At 39.2% G+C, this 18,240-nt stretch overlaps 2 protein-coding genes across 2 annotated transcripts; one reads left to right on the plus strand and one right to left on the minus strand.

The window, feature by feature from the left end:
- Positions 1–2,807: 2,807 nt before the first annotated feature.
- On the plus strand, positions 2,808–5,831 carry si:ch73-62b13.1 (Carbohydrate sulfotransferase 1-like). Its single transcript, XM_053622258.1, has 2 exons — positions 2,808–3,281; positions 4,046–5,831. The coding sequence occupies exons 1-2, from the start codon at positions 3,122–3,124 to the stop codon at positions 5,158–5,160; spliced, it is 1,275 nt and encodes a 424-aa protein (XP_053478233.1). The 5' UTR covers positions 2,808–3,121; the 3' UTR covers positions 5,161–5,831.
- A 5,686-nt stretch (positions 5,832–11,517) lies between these two features.
- tmem263 (transmembrane protein 263) lies at positions 11,518–16,805 on the minus strand. The gene is made up of 3 exons (XM_053622887.1): positions 16,584–16,805; positions 14,292–14,362; positions 11,518–13,074 (listed from the first exon to the last, which is right to left on the minus strand). The coding sequence occupies exons 2-3, from the start codon at positions 14,353–14,355 to the stop codon at positions 12,776–12,778; spliced, it is 363 nt and encodes a 120-aa protein (XP_053478862.1). The 5' UTR covers positions 14,356–14,362; positions 16,584–16,805; the 3' UTR covers positions 11,518–12,775.
- Between the last annotated feature and the right edge of the window lie 1,435 nt (positions 16,806–18,240).

Below are 18,240 nucleotides of genomic sequence, written 5' to 3' on the forward strand. Positions count from 1 at the left end.
GTAGCATCATTCTCAAAAAGACTTGAGGCTGTAATTGGTGCCAAAGGTGCTTCAACAAAGTATTGAGCAAAGGCTGTGAATACTTATGTACATGTGCTTTTTGGTTTTTTATTTTTAATAAATTTGCAAAGATTTCAAACAAACTTCTTTCATGTTGTCATTATGGGATATTGTTTGTAGAATTTTGAGGAAAATAATGAATTTAATCCATTTTGGAATAAGGCTGTAACATAACAAAATGTGGGAAAAGTGAAGTGCTGTGAATACTTTCCGGATGCAGTGTATCAACAGCCACACGCTCATATGGGTGGGATGCAACAGACATCTGAAGAGGGGCACAAGGAGCCTTTCCTTTAGCCTTGCGAGATGCACAATCATGACACTCCCTACATAATTCTTTTACATCCCCAAACAACCCAGGCCAATAAAAATAATACTTCACCTTAGCTTGTAACTTCTGAATCACTAAATGCCCCCCAGTGGGTGCATTATGGAGCATGGACAATACCCCTGGAACCGGACTTCTAGGTAAAACCACCTGTACTACAGAAGCAGCATCAGAATTTGCTGGAGGTATTCTCACCAACTGCTGACTTTGGACCTGCAATTGATCTCACACTGGCAAATACTTTAGGGTTTAGCTCTGCTTCCCTACGGCTATCACCTGACCCATTTTTCAACTGAATCAGCAGCTGAATATTAGGGTCCTCTTGCTGAGCCTTAAATAACTCATCCTCACTCTCCTGCATATCTCTTATGGGACACCCTATTCCTTCAGCCTCACTCACAGCCCGAACTACTGTCACTTGAGCCCTAGACTGAGGGAAATTACCACCCCCCTCCCTGGTACCTCCACCCACAGACCCTGGCAGGCTTGAGAGGGCATCCTGGTCTATGAATGATTTTATATTGAAAGTTGGCCTGTTGCTCTACCCAGCGAGCCAACTGCCCCTCCAACCCACTGAAGTTATGCAGCCAACACAATGAGCTATGATCAGTTCACAACATAAACTCCCTCCCAAGCAAGTAATGTATAAAATACTTTGTAAATGTTACCACACTAAGAAGCTCCTTTGTGGTGGCGTACTTCCATTCTTGTTTAGTCAAGGCTCTACTAGCATATGCCACCACCCGCTCCAAGCCCCCATCCTCTTGAGACAATACAGCCCTGATTCCTACATCACTGGCATCATTGTCAAAAATAGATGACATTTTAAGGTCTAGATAGGCCAAGACAGGAGCACTAATAAGACTGGCTTTTAATTGCTGAAAGGCCTCCTGACATTCTTCCCCAAAACAGAATCTTTTCCTCTTTTTTTGATGTAAAGGGCAAGCAATCTCCGCAAACCCTTTAATAAATCTCCTATAATAGGAGGCTAATCCTATAAAACTTCACCTCAGTCTGGGTTTTAGGTGTAGGCCAAGCCCGTACTGCCTCTACCTTAGATGGATCTGACATCAATCCCTCAGCAGAGGGATTTGTTTTAATATAGAACTTGGTCTATTTCAAATACAGGTTGTTTTGGTCTGTTTCTCAGACCATAAAAAATTGTTCCCCCCCTATGAAAATGAAATGCCCCCCCCCCATTCTGTATCTTCTGGCGACGGCCCTGAGCCACCTGTATCTTAGTGGTTAAAATTCTGTGCTAGTGACTATGAGTTATAAGATCAAATCCAAGGACAACCACAGAATCATGATCCTGGTCAGATCCAGGGTGGAGATGAACTGGGCCCTGCCCAGGCAATCTACCAGGTCATCAACTCAGGGAAGGGAGTAGCTATCAAACTTTGAGACTTGATTCAGCCTCCGGAAGTCATTACAAAAATCCTGTAGCATCTGGCTAACTTCCTTCACAATAGCCTGACGGCGAGCCTCTAGGATATGGTAGGGCCGCTGTCTGATCACCACTCCTTTTGGGGTTTTGATCTCATGTTGGACCAGGTGGGTCAGGCCTGGGGTGGATGATAAAATGTCTGTAAGCTGGTCCACCAGCTCTGTTAGCTCTTGGCGCTGCGTGGGGGTGAGGTCCTCTCTCCAATGGACCAAGACATGTACTCAAGTGATCTTTTAAGAATTTGGCGTTCAATAATAAATCAATAATAAATCATGAATCTGCTTGTCTTGGTAGCAATGCTACCATTGGCCTCAGCTCTGGCGAACGGTCCTCACTGAGGATGGAGAGGAAGCAGACAGGTGGATCAGAGAGGGAAAGGGCATGCAAGAGGAAAGCCCTCCAAAAAGAAGCAGGGAAATGTAGCAAAATTACTGACCTGTTCAGGGCTTCAAGTGCAGCTCAGTCTCATCTGTAAATTCTGTAGCTTTTGTTGTGTTCGCTAACTTAGCTAATCAAGTATTCGCTATCAAATGTTAGCAATATACAAAAAAAATACAAAATAATACTTTTTTTTTTTAGGTACAAACGTTGTAATATATTTTTTATTTTATGACTTCTACATTATCAAGTCAGTACAAAAAACATTTAAAAACAAAAATAAGAAGCAAATGTGACAGTCAAAGTCTCCAGAAGAACTGGTTCTGCAAGATGCTCAATAAAACTTACAGCTCATTTCATTATAAAACTACACAAAGTGTACCAGAGATAGTAATATATAGCAGTAATAGATAGTAATAGTAATAGAAAACTTATTTTATTTTAATTAAATTTAATTTAAAACCCCATATCAGACTAATGTGTCATGCATCTTTTATAGGATTTTATTGTTTCACCAGTGCAATATGAACAGCACCACAATTGTCTTATAAGGGGTCAGAACATGAAACGAAAAGAAGGATGCAAGTGGTAATGTTTTTTGGCTATAAGGACTCTTTTTGATTATGACAGTTGTTGTGGTTTGACTATTTTGTCAAAAGAAAGAAACTCAGCTTTTTGGTGTGCTCACTGATGGAAATAAAAGTCTCTAGCTCCTCCTTCTCACCACCTTCCGGATCTTTGATTGGTGCCTTAAATGTCAGCACTGTCTTCTATTAAAACAATAATAAAAGAGCAGAAGCCAGAGCCAAGCCAGGGCAGAGTGAGCAGACTTTAAAGGTTAGACAAAATAGGTATTGCAGTAACAGAGTGTCCTGTTTGTCTGTGCATCCTGTCTGGCAGACTGGAGAATGGAATGGCAGCAGACCACTATGAAGTGCTCATGGAAATTAGTGCTGTTGCTGGTATTCTTTTGTCTGGCGGTGCAGTACACAGCCCTCCGCTCCATTCAGGATTTTTTCCCTAGACCATGCCAGGACTTCAGTCAATGCCAGAAATACCCTGAGAAAGGTGAGTCACAGCACCTTCAGTGCCACAGAATTAGGGACTATGTTTGGCATGTAGGTTATGCTATGAATAGACTCATGCATCAAAGATCACTGCTGCTGGGGATTTGCATGCCAGTATCATGCACATCTCAGTGTTCATGAAAGTGTAGCTGTTTGGTTTGTCAGTGGGTGAGAAGTATAGTCAGTGTCTTACTCATTCATTCTAATTTGTAGTCAAGTACCTTAACCACTGAGCTACCACTTCCGTGAGCTTAGGATCGAACCTAAGGACCCTGGATTTGTGAGGGAGCGAAGCTACTGGCTGTGCCACAAAGATGTAATATCTGTAATTGGTTTCACATTTATCTCATAAATGATATGCAGTAGTCTACTCTCAAAGTGCTTCCACACACCCTAGAGTCTCACGTATCAGCTTCTCATCAGTTGTATTTACACTTTGTGTGTCTGACTCTGTGCTATAGTTAGAAGTTATTAATTTAAGATTTAAAGTCAAACACAATCAAATGCTTTACTCTTTTTTGACATTCTTATCACAATTGTTCTCAACAATGTAGTCTTTAACATTGTGTTACATTTGTTGCCATAAATGTGCTGATTGTTGAGCTTAGATAGAGTAATTCTCTACTTATTGGAAAACTTTATGTTCTCAAGCTGTATTTGTGAGGTGTTTGATTAGAAAAACTAGAGGAACTGGGTATTTTGTTGCTGAGCTTTGTGTGACCCATAAGCTCATAAAATCTAACTGTCTGCTATTTTTATTCCCAGATCACAGCTTGAAATCTTCCTATAAAAACAACTCTGTACCCACAAGACCAACCACTGCACCTGCTCGGAGGCACATCCATCTTTTTTCACAAACCCGCAGTGGCTCCTCCTTCGCTGGCCAGCTGTTTAATCAACACCCAGATATCTTTTACATGTTTGAGCCACTTTACCATGCCCAACAGTCCATCTTCAACTACAGCAAGTGTCTTGGGAAGCCCACTGACAGATTTATGCAGGGACTCTACAGAGACCTCCTCTTCAACCTATATACCTGTTACATTAATGTCCTGGAGAACTACATCCAGCCAGAGCCTAAAGATCACCTGACAACTTCTTTCTTCCGTCAGGCCTCCAGCCATGCTCTCTGCTCACCACCCATCTGTCAAGAGGGTAAAAAGGAGATTATGGAAGGGCAGCCAGATGAGAGCTGGTGTCACAAAAAGTGTCGAATCCTAAACCTCACTTTAGCCTCCATGGTTTGCCATTCCAGAAGCCACGTGGCCATCAAGACAGTACGGATCCCTCAGGTCAGTGACCTCCGCATCCTAACAGAAGACCCACGATTAGACTTGAGGATTATTCACCTGGTAAGAGATCCCAGAGCAATCTTGGCATCACGCATAACTGCGTTCACTGAACAGTTCATTGCCTGGAAGATCTGGAATGCCACAGACAAGCAACCAAATCATGTGGACTTGACACAGATCACGAGAACATGCCAAGACATGGTGTACTCTGTGGATATTGGTCTGAAGAAGCCAGCCTGGCTGCAAGGACGGTATCTACTAGTGCGCTATGAGGATCTAGCAATTAATCCCGAAGCTAAGGCCAAGGAGATCTACAAATTCCTGGATTTGAATATAGACAATAAAGTTCTTACATGGATATCTCAAAACACCAATGCCACTTCCTCTAGTAAGTCAAGGTTCTCCACCAGCAGAGACTCCAAAACCACACCAGAGAGCTGGAGACTGCATCTGGGCTTTGACATTGTTAAGACAGTGCAGACACTATGTAATAATACTTTGGCTTTATTGGGCTACAAAATAGCACAGTCTGAGGTGGAGCTGAGGAACATAACAAATAGTTTAGTGGAACCAAGGACTTTTAATTAGTTTGTGAAGAAAAAATGAGAAGGTAAAGGTCAGTTTCCCAGTAATCATGTTGAAAGTGCATAGTGATTTAGCCTCAATAATCAATTTTTAAATGTGATTTAAACCCATTGGTGAGGGCTTTACTGTAAGGAATATATAAATAACCCTTTAATGTTCCAGCTTATCCTGTAATGAGCAGTGCTTTGAATTATTCAAAGTGTCTGCTAAAAGGAAAATTCACAAATTTCTACATATACTGTATGTCACGATCTCGCCGGCAGATGGCACTGTGGCATCGATGTGCACGGACAGCTGGAGAGCGCGCGTGTGTGCATGAGATTACATAATGAGGACTGTTTCCTATGGACATGTGCCTTTGTTTTGGTTTTGTTCTCTTCCTGTTCAGGTATTGGTTGATGTTCGAGGGTGTGTCATTATTGGTCCCAGCTGTCTGTATTCAAGCGTGATTATGTTTGTTATTTAAAGCCCTTGTGTTGCTGTGCACTTTGTGCAGTATTGAATGAATGTATAGGTGAATACGTTTACGTATGCCAAGCGGTCGTGTTTTCGTGTCCTGTTCTTGTTCCATGCCTCGGAATCTAGTTTCATATTTAAACCTCGATTATCTCTTCCAGTCTAGACCGCGTTTCATGTTTATTGACTTCTGTTTGAGAATAAAGACTTTGATCTGCGCTTGCTTCTGTTTATAGACTCATTTCGTAACACTGTACCTCCAATTTAACACCCACCCTGTGGTTGTTTTTAAAGAAGTTTTCAAAGTTTCTTAGCTGAATAGAATGTAATAAAGCCAAATACACCCACTGTCCACAGTTGCACCAATATCTCCACTTACCAGGACCCTATCTTGGCAATGATACAAGGCCAAAACTATATTTTTCTCAATTCCTACCACCCAATTTTGTGAATGTACACTACTGTATTTACATTAACCCCTTCCAGCTACATATAAATGACAATCATTTTATCGATAACAAATTAGAATAGACAACTCTGTTTTGGCTACTACTGAGACAGTTGCATGGCGTGACCTTTCAATAAAAATCACAAAGTGAAATATGATGCAGTCTGTAGGCCATGATGATGACGTCCATCACATAGTAGGCCAGTCTCCATTTAGATGGGACAATCCTCACATCTTTTATTTGTGATGGACCAAGTGATCTTATGACTGAATCGCCATTGTGCAGTCCAAATAGTATTATAGTGAATGTACAGGACATAACAAGAATACTCTGTAGGTTCACCTTCATGGGATGCTGTGAAGTCAGTTGATTGATTCAACAAAATTGGGCGATATGATCTTGGGCAGAAACCCTGGATTTAACCACTTTCGAATCATCTGGCCACCAATGTATGCAAGACAGCTAATCACCAAGGCATGCATTTCTCACAGTTTCTGCTGAGGTGATTACACGCAAAAAGGCAGTGTTACAGTAACTCATTTACTGTGTTTTTTTCACTAAATTATTAACTTAATACTACCGCAAATGTTCATTAGTAACAACTGTGTAGGATGTTTTTTAATATGTAGTGTGTGTTGCAGCTTGTTTCTCTCCTATGAAACTTTAAATTAAATCAATTAAATGTATAATTAATAATTAATAATTAACAATTAAATAAAATAAAATTAAATTTACATTAAATCGCAAGTCTGTAATTAGAATAATGAAATGCTTACCTGCCCCACTGTGCTCATTGATGGAATGTGATTGCTAAAGCACCTGGACTCTGTAATGAGTAATTAGCAATATTACAATCTGAAATAATTTCTAATTGTTTCTATATTTTATGAGATGGAGGCATTTTATAGACACGGACAGGCCCATGGCAACTAGACAGAGTCTGATGTTTCAACACCAACAAAGGCAAGACATCAGCAGATGAAGAAATGGAAGAACATAGAGCATTTAAAAGAGAATAATTTCATGATTTTTACCTATACATTAGTTACAGTTATGGGTGTCAATTCTTTGAATAGAGTAAACTAAGCTGCAGTTTAATCACTGTTGCATTACATGTCCATTAGGAAAGCAAGGAATGTGTTGGTGTATTCCACATGAAGGACATAAAGAGTATGATCACAAACCAAGATAAGACTTGCCAGTCTTAATGATTTTACTGCTGTTGACACATTTCAATTTAATCCACACTTACTTTACTTACTAAAACAGTTTTTTTAAATTCAGGAATATCACCAATAGCAATATTATAAAAATACATAAAATCAGGTTCATGGATAATGGGAATGCTTTTAAAAAATATCTTTACAACTGCATAATGATATCGTATTAATATCATAAACTGATCCAGAAATGTAACACTGGAGAAGAGGTGAGAAGAGAAAAAAGATACAGAGGGTTTTTACAAATAATTTAAGCATGTTGTATTAGTGTTTTTAGGCTCTACTTCTTGGAAATAAAAACCAAGATGCTTTGCAGTTGCTTTGCAGTTGTTTTTTTTGTTGTTGTTGTTAATACAGTCTATTTCTTATTGAGGAATAGAGAGAGTATAGTGAGAAATCTTGATGTTCATATAAACAGATGATTACTTAAATAAATTATTGCACTTCATAGTGTATTCTTTCATTTTTATGCGTTTAAATTTTCATTTATTTTACAGGAATCACAGTTGAAGAATTATACATTCCAAGCATTTAGTGGCTATACCATATCGTTACCGTTTTTTTTCTTGTCAATTATGAACATTGCTGTGATTTCATATACTTTTTTTTTTAAAGATGTGAAGCATATGTAGATTCAGCAGATGTGGTGGGGTCAGTTAGAAGAGGGGAACGTTTGCCTATTGTAAGAGCAGTTTGACTTGAAAATGACAAATGGTTACATTTGGTTAAAGGAAATGACAATGAAATCAAACGAGGCCAAAAGAGATGGAATTAATTTCAAATTGTTCTAAAAGTCATTCTAAACGTTTATTTTGCAAGAACTCAAGTTCATCCCTGCCAATAGCTTATCTATAACTGACATGAACAATACCATTGCTTCATGCCATGTCTTGACTTGATCATTGTTCTGTGCCTCAGGACCACCAGCCTGCTACTCTGCTTCATTTCTTTCTTCTTCATCTCCTGCTGTTGGTAACACCAGGCTCATCGCCTTGCTATCAGGTGTAATCTTCATATCTCATCAATTTGCCTCCAGAAGTCCCATAACATTTCCACCATCATACTTTACATCATACTTACAGTTGGTATGAGGTGATTCTCCTGAAAAGCTGTCTTTGGTCTGCACCAAACATGTCTGCTGTTACTGTGGCCAAACAACTTTATCTTTGATTCATCTGTCCAGAGTACATTATCCCAAAATGCATGGTCTTTGCCTATATGCTCGTTGGCAAATTGTAGTCCTGCAACGGCTTCTTCCTGGCATGCCTCCAATGCAGGGCAAATTTGTGCAATCTCTTTCTGATTGTAGAAGCATGCACTTTGACACCAACAACTGCAAGATTTACTAGCAGATCCTGTGATTAAATTTTGGTGTTCTTGGAGATTTCTTTTTGCATCAGATGGTCTGCACTTGGGCTGAATTTGCTGGGACAGCCAGTCCTGGTCTTACAGAACTTTTTAGATCTTGGCATAATGACACCACACATCTCAACAGCAAAGGGAATGCCAGACACTAGATATGAGAGGGTTATAAATAAGACTCCCTAAGCAGCTTCTAATCACTGGCACCCAATCTTAAACACCTGATTCTAATTTTAAGGACTTGAAGGTGTGATAAATGTATGGGGGTACTTACTTTTTCCATTATAATTAAAAAATTCAATTGTGAACATTACTACAAAATGTCAAAAGAGGATGAAATGTTTGCTTGTCCAAATATGTCAAAAATGCCAACAATTTCCATGGGGTGTACATATTTTCTTCTTTCAGAGGAGATGGTATATACACAGTGGTGCCTTTACTAGCTCTTCGCTGAGCATATTTTTTTGCTTCACTTCCTTGGTTCCCAGTGTATCTGTTATGGGAGTGAGAGAACAGTGACAACAAATGGCACATATAATTAGTGTAAACCAGTTTAACTGATAGGACATTAAGCCCCACCAGAGCCTATACTCTGTCTGGAGTCTGATGAGAGTGTGGTTTAGTGAAGTTTCCATCCAAGTTAACCGTGGCTACATTCACAATACTGTATTAATGAGCGAGTTTCCAAAGCCCTTTTTGCAAAAACTGCAAAGAAGCTTTAATCCACATGAGTAAGGATCACAGCAGATGTTGGTTGGATTTAAGCTGCACAAGTTCTAATTTTAGGTGTCTCTTAAAAAAAAAAAAAGTCAGCTTAAATAGCAAGCCTGTTGAATTGCACTTTTGTAAAAGGGGTCAAAAGTTAAGCCAAAATGTCTTTGAGGCCATCTAGAGGCTGGCTGCAGTATAATTTTAACCCCTTTGTTAACTCCTTTGAAAATACCTGTGGAGGTACTTGCATTTCACAGTCCAGCTTGTGGTATCCTTCCCTTTCTTTTTATATTGTTGACAATCTAGGTGGCGTTCATTTCAGTATAACTTACTTGGTTAGTTAACATAATTATTCAAAAATGCATTCCTCAAATTGCAGTTGAACATTTTCCGATTAGATGTCATCTGTACACATCATTTGTAAAGTAATTACTCAAGTAGTTTTTCAACATTTTTCTTGATCACTACTTTTACTCCAGTGAATTATTACTATGGTGACAATATTTATAAGCGCCACCTTGTCGAAGTAATGTCATGGACTTTTAACTGGATGCGCTCAAAAAATAAATAAATAAATAAATCCAACTTTCTGAATAAGAATTATGAGTTGGAGAGGTCTTTCCTAGTGGGAAGTCAGACACTTCCCAGGTCCTACTTGGTCAGGAATGCAGAATACCTCTTACTTGAGTAGTTTTCTTTATCACTACTTTAACTCAAGTGGATTATTACTACAGCATGTTTACTCAAGTCAAGTGTTTTGTACTCTTTCCACCACTGTCTATTCCCAAAAGCAGTAAGACTAAGATTTACGATAGCTAGATGGTTATTATTAGAACTTAGGACAGCAGTGAAATGACTGGCAAGTGCGGCTAAGGAGATTTGCTCAATTATATTCAGGAAAAATGCGTCATTTAGAGCTACATGGTGATACATGTGTTCTAGGTCAACCATGGTGAGAATAACTGTAAGTCAATCACTAGAATTAGCATCACCCAAGGTGTGCAGCAGAGCACACGCCTTTGATGGTGCAGGTTAAACAATAGCAAAATTAGCAAGAAACAAGGATTTGAGTGCAATAGTATATGACATCTGGACATTGGAATAAGAAAGAGGATGAGTGTGATGTAACACGGACCTTTAATAGGCTACCCAGGTGGGGACTTAATTGTTGGTACTCAACAAGTAAATGAGCATAGAGGAACATCCCACTAAACATAAGGAAGTAGAACGCTTATTTTCATCCTGGTTAAACAGCCAGCCCTTTTGCATTGCCACTGCATATCAAGGCCTTTTCAGATCGGTGCATATCAATAACAGCACACATTTTAGATTCATCAGTCTTATTGTTTTTCTCTAATTCTAAGATGTATGAACTTTTGCCCTTGTTAAATTTCAAACATGACAAAAGGCTTTTCCACAGTGGTAAGTGACTTAAGTGAAACCTTAAACCAATACAAATATAATAGGAATAATTTTTTTAAATTACATAAATACTGCAACTATTAAACATCCACAGAGATATTACAATTGATTAAATAACACAATGTTTTTATATGCACATACTGTATATAATTGAATTATTTGAGCACTTCAGTTAAAAGTCAGAACTATTTTATTTTTTGGCAGCAGGACTTTTTTTTCTGGCTCTCCCTACTCTCTTGACAATCTAGTCATTTAAACAGGAGCTTTGAGGTGTACAGAGTGATAGATAGGTTTCATTATTGAAAGTCTGTCTCAATGATGTGCCTGTAAGTAAACCAAGAAGAAAAGCTAGGCATGTAGTTCCTTTGCTTTGGCAAGAAGAAATGTTATCAACTCAAGCTTACTGTCCCTAGTTAGTATGACGTTGTTTATGCAAGGTTTTCTGAGGAGCAAAAGATCTATGACGTCTAGTAGTGAGAGCCCATCACAGTATGTATTTTTTTTTATAACCAGGAGAGCAGGGTATTTTTGTGAATTTTAACAAAAGGTTAAACAAGAAAGACAATTTTTCACAGCCATCTTTACTCATACTTCCCAAGGGTGCCAATATTAATGGAGGGCACTGTATCTTGCACAGTGCTCAGATTTGGAATGACCTTGAAACTAAGCGTGACTTTTGATCTCTAAGCGTTGCTTCCATGACTACCCACCATTTATAATGAGGCAAAACCAATGCAATGCAATGTTGAACCCTACTTCTTTATTTAATTCACATTATATATTCAAGCGTAGACTTACATATTTGTGTATAAAATGAATACACTTATATTGATAAAATTTAAAAAAGAAAGAAAGGAAAAAAGGGGAAAGAAAGCATATTGCTTATTACAGAGAAGACCCATACTGACTGAGCATTCTGCATTCTTTGGTTGTAGGAAAATAAAGATTTTGAACACATATTAGAGAAAATACTGTCTTTGCTCGTTTACTTTATCACCATATAAAAATGTAATGCAGTATTGGCCTGGGAAAATACTTCTATTTATGAAATGGACAAAAAAGTTGAAAGCCACTGAGAGAGAAAAATATTTAGGATAAATAAAACAAGTATAGTCGAACATACTAACCTGTATAGACAATCTTCACTGCAAGGCTAGAGCAGAAAAATGGCCCATTATTTAACAGATATTATAATCTAACCTAAACAGCTATTTCACTGAATAATCTTACAAACTGTTTTGCTAAGGAACATTTCCTACCAGTATTCAGATTCTCACAGGAATAACTCCTTAGCTGTTTTTTTTTGGTGCACAGTAAACACATTAGTTTGTGGCTGGAGGTTCAGGATTTCTCTGTATTGCTGGTGGAAAAAAGGGACTGATGAGCAAAGCTGTATGAGAGGTTCAGCCTGGACCCCAGAGACTGTATCTCACAAACAGAATCAATCAGAGAGATGAAGCATTTCCATCAACCCACCACAGTATCACATTTTCTCCTGCAGTATATTGAGGGATACCCAAGTGATGCCAGTCTTAATTCAACTTATGGCTCATGGTACTAATTTCCCCTAAGGCTCTGGTACAAAAGATATGTGTGTTCCCCAGTTTATGGTCAAAGACACAAACCCGGTGTAATGTGGCTTAGCGAAACATGACAATGTTACAGTGGTCCCTCACTAAACACCCAAGTCTCAAAGTTTCAACAACTAATACTTCAAAAATTAAAATATTTTGCCATTACTAGGATCAAAACATTCACATCTTGTCATGTTCCAAAACACAGGACACAGGACAAAACTTAGGACACAGAAACATCCTCTTCTGAGAAGCAGATAGAAGCTCCTAGTACACTGAAGTCGCTCAATCATAGAACAGATCTAGCGTATAGATCTGATTCCAACAAATAATTTTGCAGAATATCAAACCAGCCATCAATCCACTGAGGAGTCATATAAACAAAGTCACTGATGACAGCATCTCCCTCAACAATTCATACACTTCAATCAGACTTGTCCTTCTTCTTGGCCCCTCCAATGGGAACTTTATTAGCAACTGCTGAGCCAACTGCAGTTACTCCGCCGGCCACTGCGGATACGCCCCCTTTCACCAATCCTACTCCCATGCCAGGAACAGCAGCAACAGATGTGACTGCGGTCTTAGTGAGGTCCAAGCTCTTCCCTCCAAGCCAGGCCACCCCACCAACAGTGGCCCCAACAGCCCCTTTGGTGACACTGAAGAGACCTCCTGTCACTCTGGAAAACATGCCCGGCTGAACCTGAGGGTGGTCTTTATTTGTATCTGTAGAATGGAAAATATAACATACTTATGATCAGCAATAATTACCCATAAATTATAGCAATAATAAAGATCAATAAATGGGCAGTGGTAGCTCAGTGGTTAAGATGTTGGACTACTGATCGAAAGGCCATGAATTCAAATCCCAGCAAGGCCCTTTAACCCTCAACTGCTCAGTTGTATAAATGAGATAAATGTAAGTCACTCTTTTTTTCAGATCCTCAAAGAGTTCTTTGCCATGAGGTGCCATGTTGAACTTCCAGTGACCAGTATAAGGGAGTGTGAGAGCGATGACACCAAATTTAACACATCTGCTCCCCATTCACACCTGAGACCTTGTAACACTAACAAGTCACATGACACCGTGGAGGGAAAATGCCTAATTGGGCCCAGTTTGGACGTTTCACTTAGGGGTGTATTCACTTTTGTTGCCAGCGGTTTAGACATTAATGGCTGTGTGTTGAGTTATTTTGAGGGGACAGAAAATTTACACTGTTACACAAGTTGTACACTCACTACTTTATATTGTAACAAAGTGTCATTTCTTCAGTGTTGTCACATGAAAGATATAATCAAATATTTACAAAAATTTGAGGGGTGTACTCACTTTTGTGAGATACTGTAGGTAACTGATCTTAACCATATACTTGTCTAAGTACATATGTGAGATTAAGGGAAGGAGGCGGGGCTACCAGAGAATGTCAGTTAATATTGGAGAGTTAAAAACATCTAGAATTGTCAAGCATTTCAGATTTATGTGTTGACAGGCTTAGCTGCCATTTTTAATTAGGCTGAAAAAAGTTAACTTTTTGAGTAATATCATGTTCTAGCATACTCTGATGTTAACATGTGGAGCTCCGAGATAAAATGCGTGAAGGTTTGTAGGTCTGCATTCATAGACCTTCACCAAGAATTTTCCTACTGATATACACTGAAGAAAAGATGCAATATAAATGAACTGTGATCGCAACCTTTGGCTTCTTCAACTAAATGTAATCAAAAGGGATAATGGGGAGTATAGTGCAAGTTAGCAAATTAGGTCGATATTGTTTTTTCAACAATATCTAAATATAGGGGTTGCTTGGAAGATGGAGGGCTAGATGGCACAAGAGCACCACCGTGTGAAGTCACAGAGGTACTACCCCTTGCATATGCCAGGTTTGATTGGCATATGCCAAAGTAATTTTTTTTTTAAAAAAACCTCAAAAGAAACTAATTACCTGCTGGAGGTTCATCCTTTAAGTATGCAGGCTCATCATGCTGTGGCTCATCTATTTTGCTCATTGTGGCTCTGTGGAAGGTAAATCAGAATGTTTACAAATATAACTTATAGGTGGATACCAGTCAGGAAATGTTCAAAAGTTGTACGGCTCTAGCAAACGAGCTATTTTTCGGTCTTGTGGTACGAGAATAAATTGTCCTATATCTCCTACCCGAAGGGAGGAATAATGTTCAGGGTGAGTGGGATCTCTAATAATTTTGGAGGTTCTGCTCCGACATCTGGACAAATAAAATGTCCTCAACTGATGGTAACTGTGCGCCAATGATATTTTGTGCCATTTTGGTAGCTTGTTGCAGCGTTCCTCTTATACAACTACCATACCAAGATGTGATGTCAGTACACTCTCCACTGCACATCGATAAAAGTTCATAAGAAGTTACTGAGGCAACCTTACTTTCTTTAATCTTCTCAGAAAATAAAAACACGTTGTTGTGCCCTTCCCATGACAGTGGAGGTGTGTGTAGTCCAAGAAAAATCCTCTGTAATGTTCAACCCCAAGAATTTAAAACAGGTGACTCTCCACAGCTACTCCGCTTATGAACACCGGACTCAGATCAATTTTCCTTGTCTTCCTAAAATCCACCACGATCTCGTTTGTCTTCTTGGTGTTAAGGATGAGATTATCGTTGGAGCACCATGCGGTCATCATACTCATCACTGTTCGTGATCAAGCCAATGACCGTTACGTCATCTGCAAATTTTGTAAATGTTTGAGAACGTGTGATACCAACAAAATTTTGTTGTTTTGCACAGCTGTACAATGACAATAAAGTCTTTAAACTCACATGTTTTTTTAACATACACTTATGAAACGGACCAAAGCACTAACTAAGATTTAGGGTGTGCTGCCTACATCAACAAAGAACAAGGCTGACCAGTTCACAGCCAGTCAGGATTGTGTTTACTCTACACATCCAAACACCACTGAATACACATTTGTAAGCGTTCTGTTTTCTTTAAAGGCAATATAGAGGGCGTATGGATTATGTTACATGCTGATATCAAAGATGGACACTGCTAGCGCAGTTACAATGCCATTTATATGGAATAGGCATAACCGTGAGACCTCCTAAGAATAAAACAGCATGAACGTCTTTTCTCACTCACCATTTTAGTGATGTTCAGTGTCATATTTATGAGAAATCCAGTGTAGTAATAGTGGAGACTGTAAATATTGAAGGAGTTCAAATGCGAGAACGCTATACAGGTATAGGAGACAGCTGCCCTGAGCTAAAGCAGAGGCCTGGCTAGATAGTGAGCTATGAGATGAAGAGCATGATGGTGTACAGATGATGAAGTGAGAGATCTGGACAGATTTAAGGACTAAAGCGCTGCTGCAGCGCTCGTTTTTGGTCAAGGTGAAGCGCAATTAATTCCCACCAGCAATACTAAGGACAGCTAGATGAACAAAGAAAGTAAAGGGAAATAAATAAATAGGCATCTCAGAATTTCATTACAAAAATAAATCTTTGGATGCTCTTGAAAAATCACACCATAGATCACGTTTTTAAAGTCATTCGGTGTCGAGGTTTTCCTTTAATACAGGCCTTCAGTGTTTCCAGTGAGTGTGCTGAACATGAGCCTGAAGCCCAAGAAAAAAAAACAAGTCATGCACTGAGTGCAGTTACACGTAGGCATGAAGGGTACAGCAATGTGCCTCTCTTCAGGGCTTAGTTCCATCAATCTGGCTAGAAATGACTTCAGAAAACATTATTTATTACGGAATAACTCACTTAGGATGCCCTTATTTAACAAGAAAATCGAACAGGCTGACTTGATAAGTTACATAAATCAGAAATCAATGCGTGTAACATGAACAAAAGCTCAAATGCTAATTAGACAGTAAAGTGTAAGTGTGTCTTTTATAATGGGCTACAAACACACTGCTACTGACTGTAAAAGGTTAGAAAGTGAAATTAAGAGGGAAATAAATAAAAGGCATGTTTAGGGACATCATCCAGCACAAGGGAGGTTGTTATTCTGCAGCCCAAAATGGGCCATCACAACAACCAGCAAAATACAAATATATAGGCCTATATAAATATATATATGTATAGACACATGTCGATAACCGAAATATCTACCACTACTAACCAGAACAATGCTTATGTTATGACTCCTATACAGTTATTCTAGCTAGTTAACCTCACAGCTCGGTGTAAATGTTGCCCTCCAGAACATGAAAACTTTTCTGAACTGCTAGCTAACGTTAGCGACGTGATGTACTTACTTTAGTAGCAGCTGTTTTCCCTCTGAACCTGCACTTCTGCCCGCTTCTCTCTGCCTCTCTTACAGTAACCTGGAGCTTTGGGGGGTTTTTTTTGTGTTTTTTTTTATAATATAAAAAATTTCACTCAGAAATAATCTTAAGTTCTCCGCCCTTCTCACGTACAGCACACTCACACTTTGCGTGACGTGGACGTGGCGCTCTACTTTGCTCCTTTTTCTTTTGCCAGTGTGGCCGCATTAGACAGGAAGTGACGTTTTACAGTCTCGTACTTCAGAACTTCCACACGATTAAACACTGCACGAGCGTTTGTTCAAAACTCACACGAATCAACACTTATCGTTCACACTGGCACAACGAAAACACAGCAGTACTCCATGTTTAAGGCACAAAGAGTTCTCTGTATCTTTTGTGCTGGAACTTTTCTATATTGTACATTTATTTATGCAAATTAAGCTTTATGTAATTAAAGATTTGTATACTTAAATATATATTTTTAAGTTTTGTGCTTTTAGTATGAATATGTTTGGCTTAAGGTTATCCATAAGTTAGTGTGCTGCAAAGCAATGACAAAATTTGCATTTAGAAGACATACATATTAAAAATTTACAGTCTCTCTCTGTACCACCAATACGGATCAACAATTTTGATGACATCATTCTGCACTTCCAATCAAATGCTCTCCATCGCATGGTGGATTAGTGGTTAGCACGTGCACATTCACCTCACACCTCCAGGGTTGTGGTTTGATTCCCGCTGCTTTTCTGTGTGTGCGGAGTCTGCATGTTCTCCCCGTGCTGTGGGGGTTTCATCCGGGTACTCCGGTTTCCTCCCCCAGTCCAAAGACATGCATGGTAGGCTGATTGGCATGTCCAAAGTGTCCATAGTGTATGAATGGGTGTGTGAGTGTGCCCTGCGATGGATTGGCACCCTGTCCAGGGTGTTCCCCACCTTGTTTGATGCTCCCTGGGATAGGCTCCAGGTCCTCATGACCCTGTAGGATAAGCAGTATAGAAAATGGATATATGGAATCAAATACTCTCTGGAATCTGAAGTGTCCTGCCCCCAATATTAAGGTTCCACAGTACTAACTGTCAAGTACCTGCATAGCCTGGGCTGTGAGGTAAGCTAAATGTTATTGGCTATTTAAAAAAAGGGGGAGGAGCTACTCAATCTGTCCTGCCCTGACTTCCTGTTTCAGTGGAAATTGCAACACTTCTATATCAACACATTAAACATTGTACGTTTCAGGGCACTTTACAGGGACTTTAACAAAACCAAAAATATTTTTCTAGATTTTCTTCAGATTCAAATATTTATTTCACAGTGAAATATTCCACTTTCAACAGAAAGACTTACAGAACAGTGTGTTGGAATATACTTTCTTTATTGTTTAATCATGAAAATAACATACTGTTATAAACATTTAAATATAAATTCTTCTGTAATATTCTTCTAATTAGGGATTGGGCTATGGTCTGTGAGGATTTTGTGGGTCTGTGTCCACTTGGGTTTTCTCCGGGTTCTCTGGTTTCCTCCCATCTCCCAAAAACAGGGTGGCAGGTAGATTGTTTACGTTAAATTGCCCCTAGGAGTAAATGAGTGTGTGAATGCTCATGGTGTCCTGCGATTGACTGGAATCCCATCCACGATGTATTTC

The sequence above is a fragment of the Ictalurus furcatus genome, chromosome 4, assembly GCF_023375685.1.
Source record: "Ictalurus furcatus strain D&B chromosome 4, Billie_1.0, whole genome shotgun sequence".
NCBI lineage: Eukaryota > Metazoa > Chordata > Actinopteri > Siluriformes > Ictaluridae > Ictalurus > Ictalurus furcatus.